The 21,894-nt window shown below is 60.7% G+C and overlaps 1 protein-coding gene across 2 annotated transcripts in view; it reads left to right on the forward strand.

Moving 5' to 3' along the window:
* The first annotated feature begins 2,630 nt into the window (after positions 1-2,630).
* Positions 2,631-21,894, forward strand: part of ADGRA1 (adhesion G protein-coupled receptor A1) — a 35,543-nt gene continuing 16,279 nt past the window's right edge. The window contains exons 1-5 of one of the 2 annotated variants that reach the window (XM_064595489.1): positions 2,631-3,049; positions 3,670-3,872; positions 12,054-12,181; positions 13,380-13,500; positions 18,029-18,174. In XM_064595489.1, coding sequence (XP_064451559.1) covers positions 3,870-3,872; positions 12,054-12,181; positions 13,380-13,500; positions 18,029-18,174 — 398 coding nt within the window. In that variant the 5' untranslated portion in view covers positions 2,631-3,049; positions 3,670-3,869. Of the gene's footprint in view, positions 3,050-3,669; positions 3,873-12,053; positions 12,182-13,376; positions 13,501-18,028; positions 18,175-21,894 lie in introns of both variants that reach the window. The other variant, XM_045879112.3, reaches the window with a different exon arrangement.

Raw genomic sequence — 21,894 nt, forward strand, 5'->3', positions numbered from 1 at the left:
TGGGATTGAGCCCCACATCGGGCTCCCTGGTCAGCGGGAAGCCTGCTTCTCCCTCTCCCACTCCCCCTGCTTGTGTTCCCTCTCCCGCTGAGTCTCTCTGTCAAATAAATAAATAAAATATTAAAAAAAGAAGAAGAAGAAGAAGAAGAAACTTTCCCCAGAGGGAAGAAACCACGCTCAGTTGAGTGAATTGCTCAGGCATCTGATAGGAGGTCAGGGCTGGATGTCCAGAGATCAACGTGGCCTCCCCCATGGACAGAGGGCAGAACCACGCAGAATGTGCCAGAATAGTGGCCTTCCTGCAGGAAGCGGAGACTCAGTGTGGGAGGGATCCCCACCTACAGCAAGGCTCGTCCTGGACTGAACTAAGACGGCCCATAGCAGGTGAGGGGCACAAGTTCTCGGCACCGTCAGAGGGCCCGCATCCAGGGATGACTTGTTTTGTTCAGAAGATGAGATTTTGGTGCACTGGGAGGGACGAGGGTATGGGACAACCATCCCTCGTGGCCAGCCCCAAACTCCGCTCACCTACGAGAGCAGGCTCAGGGTGAAGGGGCCTGAGGCTCACCTGGGCAAAGTCACCCTGAGGCCATGGGCACAATGTGAGGGCACGTCCCCCTACAAAGCACAGCGCCTGTGACTTCCAGAGTACAGTCATATCAAGTGGGGTCCCTCCTGGTTCTCCAGGCTGAAGGTATTGTCTCATTAGAGAGAAGATCTGAGGCTCTCCACAATGGCCGGTCACACTGAGCCCTGGACCCACCCCGTCTCCGGCCCTCCAGGTGGGACCAGGCAGGCGCCACAACCCAGCAGCCAAGGGCGCCCGACTGCTCACACCTCTGTTTCCCCATCTCACAGGCGTTCGGCTCCATGCGGCATGCAGAGCATTGCTGGCCGTGTGCAAGGGGACAGCGACATCCCCAGCCCCCTCCAGACCCAGCAGCCCAGGTCTGTAGCAGATGCCCTTCCGTGGGCAGTCACGAGGCCAGGGCACCCGGAGACGCAGGGGCATTGGTAGGGTGGCTGTGGGTGGGCAGGGGCACCCCGCCCCTCTCAAAGCCAGAGGCCCTCACACATGGCTCCCCCAACAGCCCAGCAATTCCAAAGGGACCCCCCACACCTTCACCAGGGTCAACACTGGGATTCTGGGTGCAGCCCCCACTGGGTCCAGGCCACAGAGTTCAGGTTCTGGATGTGCCTCTCCAGGGCCCCCGAAGCACCCAAGGTGCTGGCTAGAGGGGCTCCTCCGGGACCTCCAGGGCCAGGCCGGCCCCCACCCTCTGCCTCCCAGAAAGCCACCTTTCCGGGATTGAAGAAGCCCCGGTTCGGGCCCTACAAACCCTGTTCTGAAGCCAGGGCAGATCACAGGCTCTTTGGGACACCACACAGGATTGTGCACAGAGCAAGACACTGCTGGTGACTGCAGGATGCCGGGGGCCACCAGCAAAACCCCTCCTCCGTGCCCTTCCCACCGCCCCGGGCATCTGTCCTTCTGTCATCTCTGGGCTGGGAGCCCCTAGATGGTGGCGAGGACCTGACCTGTGTTCATGTGGAGTCTTTATGGAGGGAACTGCAAGTGGACAAGCCCCCTGGGGCCACCCCAGCTTGGAGGAGTCTGGGCAGAACTCTGAGTTCACAGTGGGCCTTCCTGCCTTCCTCCTTGCCGTACTCATCCAGAATCACCAGCCAGGGCCCTCTCCCCTGGGGGAGCAATCCCAGGAAGCCAGAGTGGGTTGGGGCCTGAGGGGGGATGCCCACTGACACCCACTCTCTGGGCAATCGGAAAATCACTCCACCCTCTGGTTTCACAGCCCCTGCCGAAAGCCCAGGGCTCCTCACAGCGGCCCCCAGAAAAGCACCAGGAACACCCGTCTCAGAGGCGAGGTGCCACGGGTGAGAAAGCCAGGCCTGCAGAACCCCCCATTAATGCTTCCTTCTTAATGATGCCCCCAGAGTCCAGGCCCAGACCCCCCAGAATCTGGAGACTCTCCGAAGCAGGAACCAGTGCCAGGACCTTCCAGCCCAGAGGGAAGAGCGTGGGTCTCCCCAGGGGCTCCTGAGTGCTGAGCATGGTCCCCAGGCCCCCAGCCACACCTTCCTGGGGGCACAGAGCTAGAAGTCCTGGCAGGGGTCCTGCTGGCCCGGCAGCCCACCCCCAGCCCTGGGTCCCTGCCTGCCCTTCACCCCTCACCTCCCTTCTCGGCACCTGGCCCGTCACCGGGCCAGGGGCCGGGACCCTGGATGGGGGCAGGGGCTCTCTCTGCATGGCCCCAGCCCATCCCCACCCGCAGGATCTCCCTGCTGGCTCACGCTGGGACAGACGCATGTGGGCTCCCCTTGGGGTGGGCAATTTGCATTTGAGAATATTGTATTATAAGGCCCATGAAAATTCCTCTGAAATCAATTTTCTTGCTCCCATTTCTGTGCCTGGAGCCCTCAACAGACACGGATTTCCCTTAAAAATAAATAAAATAAAACCATCCGGTCCTCCTTCCACCTCCTTTCAGGGAGATGTTTTAATGTGAGTTGTCTGATTCTGTTGGAAGCGGAGGCAAAACCTGGCCGGTTGTCTCTTTAAATCGGCTCTGCGGTGTGCCGGCCGCTCGGCCGGCTGGCTGGCTGGGAAGAACCATTCCCGCCCTGCCGCAGGGAGCCGGGCCCCAGTGCCCGCCCGCCGCCGCCATCAGCGCCTCCCCCATCCCCATGGTTACGGTTCCTGCTTCCCGGCCCGGTCCTCGTCCCCCGGCTGTCGCCCGCCCTCCAAGCAGGCGCAGAGGCGGCTCACAGTCCCCACGCCGACTTCGGGAAGCCGCCTCCTGAGGATCGCATCGAATGTCTGCCGGTCCTGGCTCTGACTCATCCCCTCCGGTGCGGAGCCCAAGTCGCCACGGCCAGGCTGCGGTCCTGCAATCTGTTGATAACTCCACTTGCTGGCTCCAGCCCGCTGCCTCTCGGCATGGAAACCCGTCCCCGGGGCCGGAGAATGCACCACACCTGGTCGGCACCGCGGACCACGGCGCTGCCGCTCCCGCAGCTTTTGCCAAAATAGGTGAGAAGTTGAGCTGCGTCTCTCCGGGGCCGCGCGGCGGGTGGGCCCCGGCAGGGAGCCGCAGGACGTGGCGGGCGAGGTGGGAGCCCGCGGCCGCAGCATCCATCCGTGCCCCCAGCCCCTCGGCCCGCGTGCCAGCCCGGCTGGGGCGGTTCCTGCTGCCCTGGGTGCCGTTCCGGATGCAGATGCCGAATAACTTTGGGCGCCACGGGGGGCATGCAGCCACGGCCCGAGGGGGGCATCTGGGGGGCCACAGCGGCTCCCGCGTCTGCCGGCCCCGCTCGGGCTGCTCCTTAGGAGGGGGATCCAAGGTCTGCTCGGTGCTCCTGACGGAACCTGACAGACATGTTGCAGGGCTCTGAGCAGCCAGAACGCTGGGCTGAGCTGCTCGCGCCGGGTGGCCAGTGGGGAGAAGGCAGTGCTCCCAGGAGGGCAGCGTCGGGCTCCGCACGTCCCGCTCGAGGTCCCCAGGCCAGCACACAGCCTCTGTGTGCCCTGGGCGACCAAGCTCCAAGCCAGACGCTCCAACAGGCTGGCCGGGTGGATGGCCACGTAGGGCCAGCCCCGGGCTGAGGCCAGGGGACCCTCCACCCTGCCCTGACCCTGCCCTGTCTTCACAGATGGGGACAGACTCTTGACCCCCACCTGCCCCACCGTCGCCCTGAGGCACCTGGCCCGGGGCTCGACCCCACAGCTGCTGTGTGGGACCTTGACCTTCGGGACAGCCATGGAGGCTGGTGGGGAAGAGGGTGCCACATAATCGGCTCGGCGGCGACCCCACTCCGTCTGGCACTCACACTGCAGGAGCTTGGCAGGGCTCATGGTGAGTACGTGCCCCCACCGGGCAGCAGGGCCCAGCCACGCTGAGGGCGGCCACCCCTGTTCTTGGGGTGACCATGTGGTCAGTTAGCAGCGTTGGGCCCCTGGTCTCCACGGCTGCCAGCTGGCCGCTCGGCTGAGGATCTTACTAATTAGCAGGCGTGCCGCAATGTGGAGCCATGTAATCAGGGGAGGAGACGCTGTCCTGCGTCCCTCCCCAGGGCTCAGGTCCAGGACCCGTGAGACCTCCTCTGGCCCCTGGCAGGAGTCCCCGCCCCTCTGGTCCGAGGCAGTCATGTGGCCTTCCCACTGCAGCCCCACCAGCCCCTTCCCCTCAGAAAGTTGGCTGAACGGCAGGGAGACGTGGGGGGCTTCGGCGGCACGTACAGCAGACACGGGGAGGACGGTTCTCTCACCAGAAAGGGGGGCAGGGCGGCTGTCAGCGGCAAGCCGTCCCTAACGGGGACTTGGTGTGAAGGCTCGTGCCGCTTCGCGTGGTTGCTGCCGGCTTGGATTCCGGGAAGGCTGGTGGCCGAGTAAATAATGCATTGTGTGTGCGAGGCAGCGGAGGGCCCGGAGCGCGTGCAGGGAATGCCAATGGCCCCAGGACACGTGGCCGGCAGCAGCCCTGGCTCGGACACCAGCAATGAGTCAAATGCACACCCGATGTCTGCTCCCCAAGGGGGGGTCTGTCTGAGTCACTTGTTGGTTTCCTTCCTGTTCTGTTCAAGACGCCCAAACAAGGTCGGTATTTGTTGCCAAGACTCAGCATCGTCCACACCTCTGCTCCAAGCCTCACTGGCCAGGAGGGTGCCAGATGCCCTAGAGGTTGTGCATCCAGGCTGCTCCTCGGGAGGCTGCCAGCCTGGACAGGCCCCTGGCTTCTTAAGGGACCTCCTGTGGCCCCGAGGTGTCTTGCCCGACATGCCTGGGGCCTCTAGGTCAGCCTGTTTCTCGGGTTTTCATCCTCAGGTTAGAGCCTTGTTTGCAAAGGGAACCTGTTGTCAGCAGACAGAGGGTGAACCAGGAGATGCTGCGGAAGGCTGGGGGCAGGGGCGGGACCCCTGTGCCTAAGCCGGCGGCCCAGGTGCCTCTTCCTATCTGACCCTGGCCCTTCCAAGCAGATCTGCCCTGCATCCCATCCCCGACCACTGCGTCCACATGCAGCGCTGCCCCTATTCCCAGCCACTGGACACTGGCCCAGTCCAGGACCGTGAAGACTGGTGGGTTACGCTGCCCAGAGGGTTTAGAATCTCAGCAGTTTGTTGGTTTTTTATTCTTGACAAATAACATGTTCACTGGAGAGTCTCCAAAAGAAACGTAGACCCAGCCCCCTCTGGAGCAGCTCTGGGGCAAGCACTTCTCCGCGTGCATCCCTGAGTCTGTCATGTAGACGCCCGGGTGGACGCCCGGGTGGCTATACCCCAGGGGCCCAGGCAATGCAAGGGCAAAGACCAGAGGCTGTGGCCAGCAGGGTGGCCCGGACCTGCCCACCCCACCCTGCCACACTCACACCACCCACGAGGCACCTGCCGTGGGCTGGCGGTCGGCTTCCCTGACACCTGAGGTCGGCAGCCAGCCTTCTGGCTCCTGAGTGTGATGACACACGGTCTCCTGGAGGCAGGTCTGGGGCCATGCTGACCCTCGGGTTGCACTGAGGCCCCTGTCCTCCCTTCTGGACGTGCGCCCCACCTGCCCTCGGCGCTCTGACCGTGAATGCACACAGAGCCAGATACTCCCCTGCGGGGCCTGCAGAACCCAGGCCACCATCACCGCTGTTAGCAAACAAAAGTGGACATGTATGTGCGGTGGCCCTGTTAGTGTTCGAATTCAAGCAGCGACCAAAACGTGTGTTCCTTTGCGCTCCATGATCTTCCGGGATCTTCACACTTACCTCCCCAAGGGAACGCAGTGACAGGCATTGGAAGAGACTAAGAAGTTGTCCAAAGTTGTGCACATTCTCCCTGTTTCCTTTCAGAGCATAGGTCTAGTGGTTCGCCTGAGGAGCAGTGTGGTCACTGTGAGGGAGGCCACGTTCATTCTGCACAAGCGCTGTCTTCCCAGCCACAGCTCCCGTGGCTGACGAGGCGTGGCGGGACTCCTTTGATCATTGGGACATCAAGCGGATCTGAGAGGAAAAGACTGCCTGCTTGCTAATGTTGAACCCGAGAGGGAGAGACCCCACTTTGGGGGCTTCTCTTTGATGTGGCCCAGAGCCAGCAGGTGCCAGCAGCAGCCAAGAACCCCGCAGAGCCCCCACTCGCTCTGAACTCGGGGCTGACCTCAGTGTCAGTGAAGACTATCCTTTGCCACATCCAGCAGGGGTTGGAAGCTGGGACAGGGTAAAAGGCAAGGCCTACTCTGTTGTGCTTGGAATGAAGGATCCCAAAGACACAGCATGCTCAGGACACCCCTTTTCTGCACATAAGCATCCCACATTAAAAAGGCAACAGTGGATTTAAAACCCCTGAAAAGAACAGGGGTAGATGCAGGGTGGCGATGTGGAAGCCTGGTGGTGCCTGCTGCCCTGCTGAGCAGGCAGGGGTCAGGGAGACCGCACCTGAGCCGGTGAGGACCCGGCCTGACCTGTGTGCACGCCACAGCTCATCTAGGCTGCGCCCTGACAACCCCAGCGGGCCACACAAGGTGTCTGTGGCACCTACAAGCACCTGCACGCACCTGCATGCACCTACAAGCACCTGCAAGCACCTGCACGCACCCACAAGCACCTGCATGCACCTGCAAGCACCCACAAGCACCCGCACGCACCTGCAAGCACCCACAAGCACCTGCATGCACCTGCACGCACCTGCAAGCACCCACAAGCACCTGCAAGCACCCGCAAGCACCTACAAGCACCTGCAAGCACCCACAAGCACCTGCAAGCACCCGCAAGCACCTGCATGCACCTGCAGCACCTGCAAGCACCCACAAGCACCTGCAAGCACCTACAAGCACCTGCATGCACCCGCACGCACCCGCAAGCACCTACAAGCACCTGCAAGCACCCACAAGCACCTGCAAGCACCCACAAGCACCTGCAAGCACCTACAAGCACCCACAAGCACCTGCAAGCACCTACAAGCACCTGCAAGCACCCACAAGCACCTGCAAGCACCCACAAGCACCTGCACGCACGTACCTATAAGCACCTGCATGCACCCGCACGCACCTGCAAGCACCCGCAAGCACCTGCACGCACCTGCAAGCACCTACAAGCACCTGCAAGCACCTACACGCACCCACAAGCACCTGCAAGCACCCACAAGCACCTGCAAGCATCCGCAAGCACCTGCAAGCACTTACAAGCACCTGCAAGGACTTGCATACATCTGTAGGCACCTGCACGAACCTGCATGCGCCCGGAACCCCACCAGTTCTCCCCTGTGCTACTCTTCATTCAGCCTCATATTTAAATTTCTAAAATCTTGCGAGCTTACCTTCATCCCAGAAATGGAGACTGTGTCACCCCCAATGCTCCCCTGAATGTTAACCCCTGAGGCAGGTAACCCCAGGCCAGCAGGAGTCCCTGTGTTATTTCCCGCACACCCCGCCAAGAGAAAAATGTAACAAACTGTACAAATGTGATGTCCAGTTAGGGTAATTTGTGCTCTGAATGAATAAATTACTTACCTTTTGCCTCTGCCTTTCCCCTGGGACACTTTCACGGAAGGCTGACAGATCGATGAGATGCAATGATCATTAAAAACACAGACAAGGGACGTCGGGGACTAATAATGAGATCCATCTCAGTCGGTACAGAACAGAGGTGGAGGCGGACGCCGAGGACGGTCTGCATCTCCCGGGTGGAAGAGGCCACTTTCCTACGCGCCCCCTTCTGGCAAAATGGCCCCGTCTTGATCAGACCACTGACACCTGACATAATACCGCCTTCCCCTTTCTTCTTGTCTCTCTCTCTTAACATCCAAGTTGATTTATTTGCAGAACATACCAAAGAGGATACATCCAACTAAAATAATAATGAAACGTAAGAGGAAGTTAAGCCTCAAGAAAAGGGAAAATACAAGCAAACCACAGGCGAGAGCGCCCAGCCTCCAGGCTCCACGGAGAACCCAGGCCAGCCCGTGGGAAGAAGGAAGCCCGGATTTCCCAGGAGGAGAGACATCTTCTTGAGGGTAGGGCAGAGCAGTGAGCAGCGATCACAGGCTGGGGGCCACAGGAGCAGGATGGGTTCTTGACTGAGCCCAGCCTCTCCGATGTGAGCTCCATGCTGGTCCCAAGGGCACTCGAGGGACCAGTCCCAGGGAGGCAGCCCTACACGTCACAAGGATCTTATCTGTGGGACGCTTGCAAATTCCTCCAGGAGGAACTCGTACACGTGTGAACTTTAAAATATAGAATAATATCTCCCTTTTGCATTACCTACTTTGAATTTTAAATGTCACCTCTAAAAATGTAGAAACGCACAGTTGATAACTAACTTGGAGGAAAAAAATAGGAGGCCAAATGGAATTGAAGCTCTGTTTCTTGTAAAACGCACATTGTCGGCACAACTGCCCCGGAGCTCAGACATCCTGCCCCCGCCCCGCGGCCTCAAAACCGGGCCCTCGGATGAGAAAGCGCCCCTGAAGCGGGGTGACCTCGGCCGTATGTGTTGGCCTGGGCGCCGTTCTCAGGAAACACTGCGTCTTGAGCTAACACCCTGATGCGCTTGCCTGTGGCAGGAACGGGGTCTGATTTCCCACTGGCTTAGCAGAAAGGGGTTGGGGTGTGGGGATAAAACTTGGCAGATAGGATGCCCTTGAGCGTGAGTTCTCTGCTGCAGGTCCTGGGCGCCAGGCACACTGCTCCAACCCTGGGATGCTGCACAGGGACACGGGGGCCAGGCATCACGGCAGACTCTGCTTTAGGATGCGCGGGCTGTCATTCCCCAGCCCCTCTCTACCCGCCACCCCTGCCCCCGCCCCCAGCAGGAAGGCGCGGGCCTTTGGGGGAGCGGTGACAGCACCCCAAGAAAGGCCATGAAGGAACTGGGAGTCCCACCCCAGGCCTCAACCCGAGTCGGGCTCCACGCACAGGAACCCTGCCCCAGCAGCCAGGGGCTCCAGGTCAAAAGTGTCAGGGTTTTCAGACTCCAGGTTAAAAGCCATTGTCTCTGGGAGAAGAACAAATGACACACACGAGGGCCTGGGCCATCTCTGGGGCGCTGACTTCCTACAGCCGGCGGGCCTCTCTCCACCTGTCGGCAGCAGACAGTTTCAGAAGAAGCGGCGGTGAGAAGATAATTACATATCAGGACTTGCCCAGGAAAACTTGTTTTCCTAGACTTTTGCCGTGGTTGACAATTGTCATGACGCCGGCATCGGCTGACGGTGAGCTCTCCAGCACCACAGGACGCGCTCCAGAAGTTGGGGCGGCAGGGAAGGGTGGGTGAGCGCTTCCAGCAGCCGGCACATCCTGGGGAGACAGACAAGCTGGGCCGTGACCTCCCGGCTCTCAGCAACAGACAGCTGTGTCCCGCGTCACAGAAACCTGTCCTTGCCTTCCGTGTTGCAGGACGGAGGGCCCGGCAGGCGCCTGCCACGGCCGTGAAGGCCCCGGGCGACATGCGTGCCTTGGGGAGAAGCCTCCGTTGGGCGCGGGTGCAGAGATAGGGGCAGGCCGGGCCGGCGGGGCTCCAGGCCACAGTTAGCTGTACCCACTTGTCCTGGGGGGCCCGTAGCCGTGGTGTCCCTGTCACCCTGAAGCTGGCATCCTTTGGCTGTCTGTGCTCCTGAGCTCAGGATTTCGTGGCAGTTGGGGCCACGTGCGCAGCGTGGGTCCTGCTGAAACCCCAGTTATCCGGATGGGAGTCGTCGGTGTTCTGTGCATGTCCACACCTGCCCTTCAGGCTTCCTGGCCTGCGGACGGTCAGGACAGTATGGGGGCCCCCATGGGGTCCAGCCTACAGTCTACCACGTGACATGTGCTCCTCCTTTGGTTACATCTGGCCAGCTGCTGGGTCAGGGGTGATACTTCTGGCTTTGATAGCCAGCTAGTCTTTCAGCGGTGACACTGGGAGGAGTCCCTTGGTGTCCAGGTCACTCGGCACCTTTTCCTTGGTGACAGGATTCTATCTGCTGTTGACATGACAGCAGAGAGGTCTCCTTGGAAAGTCCCTGGGCAGAGCAAGATCAGGGTGCAGAGGCCACGGCTGGACACCAGGGTGGCCCTTGGCTGTCCCTGGAAGTCCCTCTGAGGAATCCGACATTCCCTGACTGGCCAGGGCCTCGTCTTCGCTGGACTGACAAGAACTGATCCACCAAGAAAGGAAGCAGCTTGAGCTCTTGGACACACTGCCTTCCCATCCGTGGCGAGGCCAAGGGCCCTTCAAGGGCATTTCTGTCCTTTTCCCGCATGACTCAGGCTGACACCATCCTGGAGGAGCACCGGCGGCTTCCCGCTGTCCCGACCGCCCAGGGAGGAGCCCATCACAGACCCAGAGCCCGTGTCCGCCGGGGGGAGGGGGTGCATCCGCCTTGGGCACAGCTGGCAAGGCTGCAGACCATCCCCCAGACCACCAGCCTGGTGTCACAGCCGGGCAGCTCAGTGTGGTCTCACAGGGGACACCCAGGCAGCCCTCTGTGGGCACCAGCCCCCACCCGCCCTCCCCAAGCCGGGCAGGTCCTGGCGGCCGTGGGAGCAGAGCGAGTGGCTCAGAGCATGAGCTGAGAGGTCAAGAAAGGGTTTCACCCTCTGACCTGGAAAGTGGGAACAAGAGCAGTCACCTAATGGGGTGTATCTATCAGCTATGGTGACCGCAACCAGTACCTGGTGTGGGGGGGCGCTGGAAGCAGCACCCGGAAGGTTGGGGAGAGCCATAACCAGCTCCTGGGGTGGGGGGTGGAGGGGAGCTGGAACGAGCTCCTGGGGGCAGGGGGGGTGGAGGGGGGCTGGAACCAGCTCCTGGAAGGTGAGGGAGAGCCATAACCAGCACCTGGGAGCGGAGTGGGGAAAGAGGGGGCCGTAACCAGCACCCCGGAGTGGAGGGCAGCCATAACCAGCGCCCCAGGCAGAGCAGGTTAAAATACAGAACTGTCTCTCAGTCCTGGAGCCTGGAAGCCCAAGGTCAAAGTGTCACAGGATTGTTTCTCCCGAGGACACCCTCCTGGACATGTGGACAGCTGCCTTCTCGCCGTGTCCCCCAACGGCCTTCCCTCTGCGCACAACCATGTTGTGTCCTAGTCTCCCTCTTATAAGGAGGTGGGTCCTATCGAGCCAGGCCTCACCCTATGACCTCTTGTGACCTTAGTCACCCCCATAAAGGCCCGCCCCCACTGCAGTCACGTGGGGCACAAGGACTCCAACCCCTGAATCGTAGGGATAGGTTTCAGTCCACAGCAGGGTTTCGCTGTGACTCGGCGAGTTACAACACATGAAGGTTCTGGAACATTGCTCAGTGCCTGTCAGAGGTCAGAGGTCAGAGGTGCCTAAGGCCAGGGCTCCCGTCGGTGCTTCTGCCGCCCACACAGCAGGGGAGGGTCTTACCCTTGGGGCCCTCTCCTCCAGCGTGCAGAAATCACCAGACTTGGTTGCTGGGTGCCCGGCGGGCTGTGCGAGTCCCGCCCGCGTGGCGCTGGGTTCTGCCGCCACCTTTTCTGTTGGCGGCTCGGGAACCCGGTCCCAGCACAGGTGAATCTCGAGGATGCGTATGCCGACACCACGGGAGCTCCCCTCACCGGTCTGATGGACAAAAAGACAAACCTCCCTCAGTTCACGCGTCCAGCCGGGAGCCTGGCCCCTCAGCTTCACGTCCCCGTGGGAAACGCGTTCCCCCTTGACCTCTGGCCTTTGCCCCTGGCTGCGATGCTCCCCAGAGGGCCTCGGGGCCGCACATCCCATCAGAGCGACGGCTCTCTCTGCAGGACTGGAGTCGGCTCCAGGGACGTGACCTGGAATTCTCCTGGGAGATGCTGTAGAGCAGAATCTCAGTGTGCCTGAGGCCGGGAAGTGGGGCTGGGGGCACTTGCTATGGTCGCTGGCTCGCTGCACGGCTCCGTGCAGACCTCGTGGCGTCTGGGGCCCTCAGACAGGTGCATCCCCGGGAGGCAGGGCGCCCGTCACAGACCTCTGCGGGACTCCGCAGACACCCGACAGCTTGCAGGGGAGGGGCCGGACGTGGGGCTCCAGGCAGCGCAGCCAGGGGCATGGTTCCTGCTCACGCGGTCTGCTGTGTTCTTCCCAGGATTTGAAGACCGTCCTCTCCCTGCCCCAGTCCCCGGGGGAGTTCCTGCACCCCGTGGTGTATGCGTGCACCGCCGTCCTGCTGCTCTGCCTCCTCACGTCTGCCGTCACCTACGTCGTGCACCAGAAGTAAGGCCCCACTTTGCCTCAGGATCGCCCGCTTTCACCGTCAGACGCGAACCCCACCGTGAGACCGACCCTCACGTAGCAGGAGGTCCCCAGAAGGCGCCTCACAGACCACCTGCCCAGCACCGGGGTGGCCCTGGCTGCAGCCGGGCGTGGCCAAGGGCTCAGGGACGCCACGCCCTTCCCCTGCAGGCCTCCCTCAGGTCTTCTCACAGTGGCCTCTGTGTTCTCATCCGTCAGGTAGAATAGGTTCTTCCTCCAACGGCCCCGCGTCCGTCCAGGGGCTCCCAGAGCCCACATCCCTGGGACGTTAACGGTAGCTGCCGGAACCCTCACACACCTTCGCACTGTGCCTTTTAATCACAGGGGGAGGGGGACGTCGTCGTCTTTCTTCTGAGCTGGTTTCCTAGCCACCTCTGCCTGCAAGAGGGGATGACCTGGGTGTGTCTGCGTCGCTGGCAGATGCACTGGGAAATGTGAGGAGGGGTCTCTGTCCTGGTCAGGGTCAAGCCCAGAATCAAAGTCATGAGCAAAGCCTAGACTGTGGCCGTAACCACAGTGATGAGAAGAGGCTTGGGCGCGTCCAAGACTACAGTCAGGGGGAGGGGGTTTGGGCGTGTCCAAGGCCACGGTCACGGGGTGAGGCTTGGGCGCGTCCAAGGCCACGGTCATGGGGAGGGGCTGAGCAATCCTTGCCATGGCGATAGTGGAGATGGTCGCAGCCGTAGACAACATCCTAGTCCAGGGACGAGGCTATAGGGTCTTGCTCACAGTCAGCCACAGTCATGCCCTCTTCTCGAAGTACCAGACATCTGCACAGAGAGGGAAGAACCCCGTCCTGGGAACCAGGAGGTGTGGCCAGGGCGTCCCTCCCACCCTCTGTCTCTGTGACCAGACAAGCCACAGAGCCTCAGGGCTTCAATGTCAGCATCTAGCCAATGACCAGGTTCAAGATTTCTCAAAACCCTTCCAGTCAGAGCATTCCAGATTGATATAACACAAAAGCGTCCAACAGACGCACACTGAGCATGCCCCTATGTCTGTCCCTCCACCTGGTCCTTTGGGTGCGCTCCCCCAAACCCCGCGCAGTCACACCTTGGTGGTCTTCCGCTCAGTCCCTGGGTGGACAGAGCATGGATTCGGCTAAGGGGGCTCACCTGCACGCCAGGTCCTGATGGGAAATCTCCATTTCCCGTAGCAGCATCCGGATCAGCCGGAAAGGCCGGCACACGCTCCTGAATTTCTGCTTCCACGCGGCTCTGACCTTCACAGTGTTTGCCGGCGGCATTAACCGCACCAAGTACCCGATCCTGTGCCAGGCGGTGAGTGCTGCCCATGTCCTCGTTTTGTGACAAGATGAAGTGTTTATCTGCCCTGCTTCCAAAGGGGAAATCTGTGATCAATGTCTTGTTTATGAAACAACACCCGGGTATTTGTCCAGATGCATCTCCCGGAGGGAACCATTCAACGTCCAGGGCGCCTGTATCACGGCCTCTCCCCGGCGTGAGGCCCATTGTTTCGCTCAGCACTGGGTCCTGTCAGAGAATTTGTTTTCCACTTGACCAGCTAACTGGACGTTCACTGTCCGGCAAACGGTGCTGGTCCCGGGAATAGGGGTGGGGGCTGCCCTCCCACAGAGACTGGTGGGGCAGGAGCACAGAGACGGGGCCACCTGCTGCCCCACCCCCGCCAGGTAAGGATCCACAGCTGCTGATGCCAAGGCTCTGGCACCAGGAGGTGGCCAGGGAGTCCTGGCCACAGAGTCCCAGCCCCCACGTGGAACCGCGGCAGACCTCACGACCTCAGTCTGGAAGGTCCTGCTCCCCTCTCAGGTAAAAGAGGGACTTCAGAGCATCGCAGCATTGAGAACAAGTCGCCAAAGGGTCTTCTTCCCTCCCTGTGGCCTCACCTGGCTTTTCTTTAAAAAGGGGGAAATACCCGTTGGTTCTGACAGAGCTCAGAAGAGGCCTTTCCCCCAGTGGTCAGCCTGGTTCCCTGTTTTACCGAGTGTGGCCCAGGCCCAGGAGAGGAGGCCCCAAACCCAAGTTTCTCCGTGCACTCCTCCAGTTCCTTGCCCAGCCCCCCTGCTCATTCATGGCCCCAGCTCAGCCCAGCTGGACAGTGACCTCTATGTGGACAGTGACACCCAGGTGGTTTCCTCCAATGCGAACAGTGGCCTCCAGGGTGGACAGTCTCCTCCAGATAGACAGTGACCCCTAGGTGAATAGTCCCCTCCAGATGGACAGTGACCTCCAGGGTGGACAGTCCCCTCCAGATGGACAGTGACGTCCAGAGTGGACAGTCTCCTCCAGATGGACAGTGATCTCCGGGCAAACAGTCCCCTCCAAATGGACAGTGACCTCCAGGGTGCACGGTCCCCTCCAGATGGACAGTGACCTCCAGAGTGGACAGTCCCGTCCAGATGGACAGTGACCTCCAGGTGCCTGGTCCCCTCCAGATGGACAGTGACATCCAGAGTGGACAGTCCCCTCCAGATGGACAGTGACCTCCAGAGTGGATAGTCCCCTCCAGATGGACAGTGACCTCCAGGTGAACCGTCCCCTCCAGATGAACAGTGACCTCCAGGTGCCCGGTCCCCTCCAGATGGACAGTGACCTCCAGAGTGGACAGTCCCCTCCAGATGAACAGTGACCTCCAGGTGCACGGTCCCCTCCAGTGCCCAGGCAGGAGCCAGATAGGGGCTGCCCCATGGACTAAAGAGCATCTTACCAAGGACTCACCTCTTGGGTTTCTGCCATTGGGGGTGTGTGTCTGCCTGGGCCACATGGAGCGAAGCTCTTGGCCTGGCGTCCACGGGCTGTCATGTTGCTCCCTTACAGCCTTTGTTCTGTGAATTCAACATTTATTGATGGCTGTGGGAGCCGCGGGGGCCTAATTACCTGACACTCGGGGGCACCAGCGCTGACCTTGATTACAAGATGACCTGTCCCCTGCACAGATGGCAGACGACTCCCCCCGGGTGAGAGGCTGCTCCTGCAGGGGGGCCCTCGGGAAGAATCGGGCAGTGAGATCCTGCTCTGGAGCCCTGACACCGGCAAGCCGGCATGCTTGCCCTGAAAACCGGGAACTGTGCCCGTGCTCCAGGCCCGATGGGGACTCCTAGAGGCCGGGTGTCCTCACGGCATCTGAGGCCCAGCCGGTTAGCCGGGTAGACACCCTAGGGATGGCGCAGGCCTGGTCAGGTCCAGAGAGGCAAGGTCTATAGAGATGACGTTAGTGTGAGAAATGGTTGGTTGTCTGGTGGTGACAACCCTCAGGCCCCCGGTCGGAGGGGCCAGCCGATGAGCTCTGGAGTAGGTGCAACCCTGACCTCCCGACTGTGTTTCCACAAGGTGGCAGGGGCATGACTCCTTCACTCATTCATTTGCAAGCGTGCATCAGGCCCTGACCCACCTTAGGGAGCAAAGCCACTCGAGCCCTGGCTGGGCTGTCCTGCTCTCCAGCAGGCAAGGAGGGATAGAGGGCCGCATGTGCATTCGACAGGACAGAGCTAAGGCCCAGGTTGAGGGAATGGGGGGCCAGCCAGCCCTCAGGGTCACTCTCCCTGGGACTCCCCCAACATTTCTGGAACGCAGGCGTGTGCTTTGCAGACACCGACAGAGCGTCAGTTACTATTACGGAGGCTACTCCTGGCTCACCCAGCATGCCCGGCTCTGCCCACTACTCGCTGGAGAGGAGGCAGGCCCGAGGAGGCGCAGCTGGACCGCCGGGGCGTCAGAAGATGGGATAGTGAGCTTTAATGTGTTGATGTGACTGGTGGTGGGGCCAACATCTGGTCAGACCTCACTCTGGGTGCGTGTGTGCAGGTGCCCTCCCCATTGTAGGGCTCGTCCACTCCCCTGGGGGCCTAGGGACAATGGCAGAGGAGGGAGGGATGCTCTCTGCTGGTCCAGGCTGGGACATCGGTGTCCAGCCCCTGGACTCAGCTCTCCTGGGCCTCCGGCTTCCCCGCCACAGATATCAGATGTCTCAGCTCCCACATCTCTAGGAGCCAATTCATCCTAGCAAACATGGTTTTCCCCGGGTGGGCAGCCAGGCCTGCCCCGCCCTGACAAGGGACAGCTTGCCACCACCCTGGCGCCTGAACACGGGACGCCCTGGACCACTTCCCCTGTCCAGGTGTGGCTTGGACTCAGGGTAAGATGATGCACAGCACGTGGCCCAAAGCTCTGGTCGGCTGGAGAACAGATGGTTGCTCTGGCAACAAGATGACCGGGAGTCTCGTTAAGGTCCTAAGTGACATCACGAACACAAAGAGCCGGCCGCTGGTGGTCCCGCGTGATAATGTGCGGCCGCGCTGGCCCTGGGTCGGCGGTGTGACGGCCGGCGACTGCCTCCTTCCCAGGATGGCTGCAGCCTTGTCTGGCGGCCTGGGCGGGGTCCCTACAACCTCTCCCTGTGTCCAGCCTGGAGGGGGTGTCTGGGAGGCGGAACACCGTCCAGGCGAGGCTCCGAGCAGCCGGACAGCAATAGAACGAGCGCCCCCACCCCGACCCCGAAGCTCCTCCAAGGACTTCCGACTATTCCTATTCTTCGGTGATGGCAGCCACACTGCTGTCCCCGAACAGAGAGACGGGCCACCCTTCTGTAGAGGGTGAGGCGGACGTGGCCCCTTTCTCCCTCTGGTTCAGGTGCAGAGGTGCTCGCGCCCCAGTTCCCCAGCCAGGCTGAGGAAAAGGTTGGGCTTGCCACGTGTGTGCAGGGAGCCCACCTGAAACCACAGACAGCTCTGGGGATCCCAACCCACCCATCCCGTTCTCATCGATTATTCTTTTTTTTTTTTAAGTTTTATTTATTTATTTGAGAGAGAGAATGAGATAGAGAGAGAGAGCATGAGAGGGGGGAGGGTCAGAGGGAGAAGCAGGCTTCCCGCCGAGCAGGGAGCCCGATGCGGGACTCGATCCCGGGACTCCAGGATCATGACCTGAGCCGAAGGCGGTCGCTTAACCAACTGAGCCACCCAGGCGCCCCTCATCGATTATTCTAGAGCTTTCTAAGAAATGAAAATTGAACTCTGGATTTGATAAATCATTATAATGCAATGTTAGCTTTATTCAGAGAATCTCTGTATTCCTTAAACATCTATGCCCTCTCCAATTACAGCCATAATTTACTTGTCTTTGTGAAATGTCAGGTTACTGCTTCATAGGTAACCAGGTGGAGACCAAGGAGGGGAAAGCATCATTAGCTAAGGAAATAAGTGCAGCCAGGGAACAACTTGGGCAGCTGCTGATAGCAATGAGCAACTCGGCCTTGTGGGGAGTGGACTTCAGCCTCTGATCCTGAAGGTGTTTTATGTCATACACACCCCCCAACACCAGCCTACTGGGGAGACCCCTTGCTGCAGGACTGCCCCGCCCTTCACTTGGTGACACCTGTGTGGGGCCGAGCCCAGAGGAAGTCCTCCCTGGAGCCCTCAGGGTCCCACGTCTGGGCCACGCTGACCCTAGGCACATGTGCACAGGCCCACGTGTGGGCACGGTGGCATGCTGCTGAGGGGCACGTATGTGGTCAGCCTCACGTGGACCGCCCCAGGGGTATTGTGTGCACAGGCCCGTGTGCTCCCCAGCACCATCTCTCCAGAGGACAGCAAAGCTAACGAGCTTTGCTGCCCACACACCTCCCCGTGAAGGGGGACATCTGCCCTGAGTGGGGACCCCACGTGCCCTCCTGCTGGTCTCATTCCCTGTCACTACCGAGCTGCCTCCTGAAAAAGCAAAGGGAGTGGGAGGGCTCAGACCCAGGCCCTGGGGAGCTCGCAGTCTCCAAGGGCAGCACGCTGGGGGAGATGGCCCCGTGGAGGCGCAGCTGACCAGCTTCTCCCCGCAGGTGGGCATCCTGCTGCATTACTCCACACTGGCCACCATGCTGTGGATCGGGGTGACCGCCAGGAACATCTACAAGCAGGTGACCAAGAAGGCCCCACCGTGCCTGAGCGCAGACCACCCGCCATACCCCAAGCAGCCCCTGCTCAGGTACCCGAGCACACACATGCCTGGCCACCTCCACCACACTGGTCCTGGGCTAGCAAACTGGTTCACAGGGAAACTTGGGGTCCAAGGACGAGCCAATCTGCACAGGTGGCCAGGGTTGGGGCGGGGCACTGGGGGCAGGGTGGGGTGCCGGAGATGGGATGTCGGGGTGCTGGGGTAGAGCGGTGTGCTGGGGGCTGGAGCCACAGGTGAGGGGGCCAGTGTGTCTCTCTGCCTGCTGGGCGCGTCTCTGTGCGACTGAGCTCCACGCCACAAGGGGCTACGGTGGAGACAGCTCTGGGTGGTGGATCCGTGCTCCGGCCTTGGCAGCGGTTCGTTCATGGGTCTCAGTGAGCTGAGGCACCTGCTCATTAGCTGGGAGAAACTGAGGTGGCTCAGTCGCCAATCCCAAGGTGGCCATGTGGCCTGGGCCTTTCAAGGCTGGGTGGCAGGTGGGTTTGGAGACTGTTACTTGGTCAAGCTGGGAGGGCTCATGGTGGGCAGGTGGTCCCCGTGAGGGGCAGCTGATGCCACTGTTAGGCTGTGGCCTGGGCCCTGGGCCCTAGGCCATGGACACCCAGCCCCTTGGACTGAACTCTGTCCAGGTCCAAATTTGAAGGGCCATCGGGGAATACCTCAGTGCACCTAAAACTCATCAGAAGAACTCATTTTGAGGCAGATAAAACAATGCCCTGTGTTGTTTAATAAATAAGGTGACCTCCACCAGAGGTTTTTCTGACCCTGAGTTTCTGGAGCTAGCCAACCCTTTGCCACACACCTAGCAGGGCCCATGGCGCTCGCTGCTGACGCGGGCTAGGGAGGCGGGGTGTCCATACCTCGTTCCTCTTGCCAGGGAGGTCCCGTTCCCTAGGGTTTACGAATCACTCTCAGAATGAATGTCCTGGTCTGTCATTGATTGAAAAGCTGCCTGGCTTTTTGAAGAATGACATGGCGGCCTCAGAATATTCTGGAGGCTTTTTCTCTGATGGTGTCACATGTACATAATGAACCAGACTCCCAGGTGCCCCAGGGAGCAGTGGGCCCCGGGCCTCAGGGGGCATGTGTCCCAAGGGCTATGGGCTCTGTGGGCATGTGCCCCATGGGCTGTGGGGTGCGTGGACATGTGCCCCGTGGGCTGGAAGCCTCATGGGCATGTGCCCCATGGGCTGTGGGCTCCATGGGCATGTGCCCCATGGGCTGTGGGCTCCATGGGCATGTGTCCCTTGAGCTGTGGGCTCCATGGGCATGTGCACCTAAAACTTGTCAGTGGGCTGTCCTGTGGGCTGTGGGCTCCAGGCTCCGTGGGTCTGTGTCCTGTGGGCTCTGTGGGCATGTGTCCCGTGGGCTCTGGGCTCCGTGGGCATGTGCCCCGTGGGCTGTGGGCTCTGTGGGCATGTGTCCCGTGGGCTGTGTGCCCCGTGGACATGTGCCCCATGGGCTGTGGCTTCATAGGCATGTGTCCCTCAGGCTGTGGTCTCCAGGCTCCGTGGGTATGTGTTCCGTGGGCTGTGGTCTCATGGGCATGTGTCCTGTGGGCTCCATGGGTATGTGTTCCATGGGCTATGGGCTCTGTGGGCATGTGTTCCTTAGGCTGTGGGCTCCATGGGCATGTGCACCTAAAACTCATCAGTGGGCTGTCCTGTGGGCTATGGGCTCCAGGCTCCATGGGCCTGTGTCCTGTGGGCTGTGACCTCATGGGCATGTGTCCTGTGGGCTCCGTGGGCATGTATTCTGTGGGCTCTGGGCTCCATGGGCATGTGTCCTGCGGTTCTGTGGGCATGTGTCCTGTGGGCTGTGGGCTCCGTGGGCATGTGTCCCATGGGTTCCATGGGCATGTGTCCCATGGGCTCCGTGGGCTCTGTGGGCATGTGTCCTGTGGGCTCTGTGGGCTCCATGGGCATGTGTCCTGCAGGCTCTGTAGACATGTGTCCCGTGGGCTCTGTGGGCATGTGTCCTGCGGGCTCTGTGGGCATGTGTCCCGTGGGCTCCGTGGGCTCTGTGGGCATGTGTCCCGTGGGCTCTGTGGGCTCCGTGGGCTCCATGGGCATGTGTCCTGCAGGCTCTGTGGGCATGTGTCCTGTGGGCTCTGTGGGCACATGCCCCATGGGCTGTGACCTCATGGGCATGTGTCCCTTGGGCTGTGGTCTCCAGGCTCCGTGGGTATGTGTTCCGTGGGCTGTGGCCTCATGGGCATGTGTCCTGTGGGCTCCGTGGTGGGCTCTGGGCTCCATGGGCATATGTCCTGCGGGCTCTGTGGACATGTGTCCCGTGGGCTGTGGGCTCAGGGGGCCCAGGACTGGAGGGGCATGGGCTCGGTGGCTGTGCACTAAGCTGGCTGTGTCACACCTGCCGGTCACTCTGGGACCTGTGCTGTTCCTGCTGTCCTGTCTGAAAACCACTGTGACCTCTCCCTCCATGTCCCCTTCTTTGGTACAGAAGCTTGACCTTGGGGGGCGGGGGGTGTGATTCCAGCAGCTCCCTAGGTGACGACCCCTCTGGCAGGATGAGGTGCCAGAGAGTGGGGACACTGGCTCTGGACTCTGCTGAGGGCCTGCCCTCCTCCACTGCCTTCTCTGGCCAGGCCTGGCCTGGGGGTGGCGGTGGGGACCCTGAAGGCTGGGGGCCAGAGTCTTTCCTCCCACACCCCCCTGGACTTGCCATCTGCCCTCCAGCCACAGGCATCCTTACCAGCGATGCTCTTCCAACTGGCCCCCCGTAGGCATCCTTGTATCCATGTCCCCGACCGCACTCCCAGCACGGGATGTAGCTCCTGAGTCTTCAGGGGAGGGGAGAGCCCCCAGGCTCCGCACTGCTGGGCCTCGCCCTACGCTGAGCAGAGTAGTACAGCAGGGCCCGCTGACCCACGGCGGGGCCCAGAGCTGGGTATGTGGCCGGCAGGCAGGCAGGCCTGTGTCCTCCCTGCTCTGCAGTTTTCCGATGAGAAATAAAAAGAAAGTAGCTGTGGGTTCGGACCCTCTGTGTGAACTCAGAACAGTTTTTTGAGAAAAAAGAAGCCGACTGTCTCACTTCTCACATTGACCTGAGATGCGGCAAGGGGTCTGCCAGGGCCCTCGCTTTCCCTGCGGCCCACACCAGGGTCTGTCCGCTCGCTCCACAGGCCCCCTCTGCACCGCTTTGGGGAAAACCAGGACCATTTAGAGATTTCAAGGCAACCACATTCACGTAAAGTTTTACAGGACGCTAGAGAGGAAGAACATTTTGGGCCTGACTCTCCCTCCTGCCTGAGCCCTGGGGGCGGTCCCCACTCAGCAGAGGGACCGCCAGGGCTGAGACCCCAAGTCCGGGCGTTAGATGCTCTGCCTTCAAGTCAGGGCCGGCTCAGGGAGCAGAGGGGACAGAGGGCTCTCGTGTTTCAAGATTGTTTTATCTATTCAGGGTCCCTTGCAATTCCATATGAACATTAGGATCCGTTTTTCCATCTCTGCAAAAATGGCCACTGGAGTTTTGATGGAGCTTGCCTGGACCCTGCAGATCCCTTCAAGAAGAGTCATTGACACGGTAACATTAACAGCATCCGATCCGTAAACACAGATGGCTCTCCATGTCCGCGGGTCTGTGTGATCTTTGCCAGCGACATCAACAGCTTCCAGCGCACACGTCCTGCCCCGTCTGGGTTAGATTTCTTTCCTAAGGACTGCTTTTATGCTACTGTAATGGGACTGTCTCCTCATCTTCAGGTCGATCGTTGCTTACAGGCAGAAA

The sequence above is a fragment of the Mirounga angustirostris genome, unplaced genomic scaffold (genome assembly GCF_029215605.1).
Source record: "Mirounga angustirostris isolate CCGP_5_RB_7025 unplaced genomic scaffold, mMirAng1.0.hap1 SCAF_6, whole genome shotgun sequence".
Lineage (NCBI taxonomy): Eukaryota > Metazoa > Chordata > Mammalia > Carnivora > Phocidae > Mirounga > Mirounga angustirostris.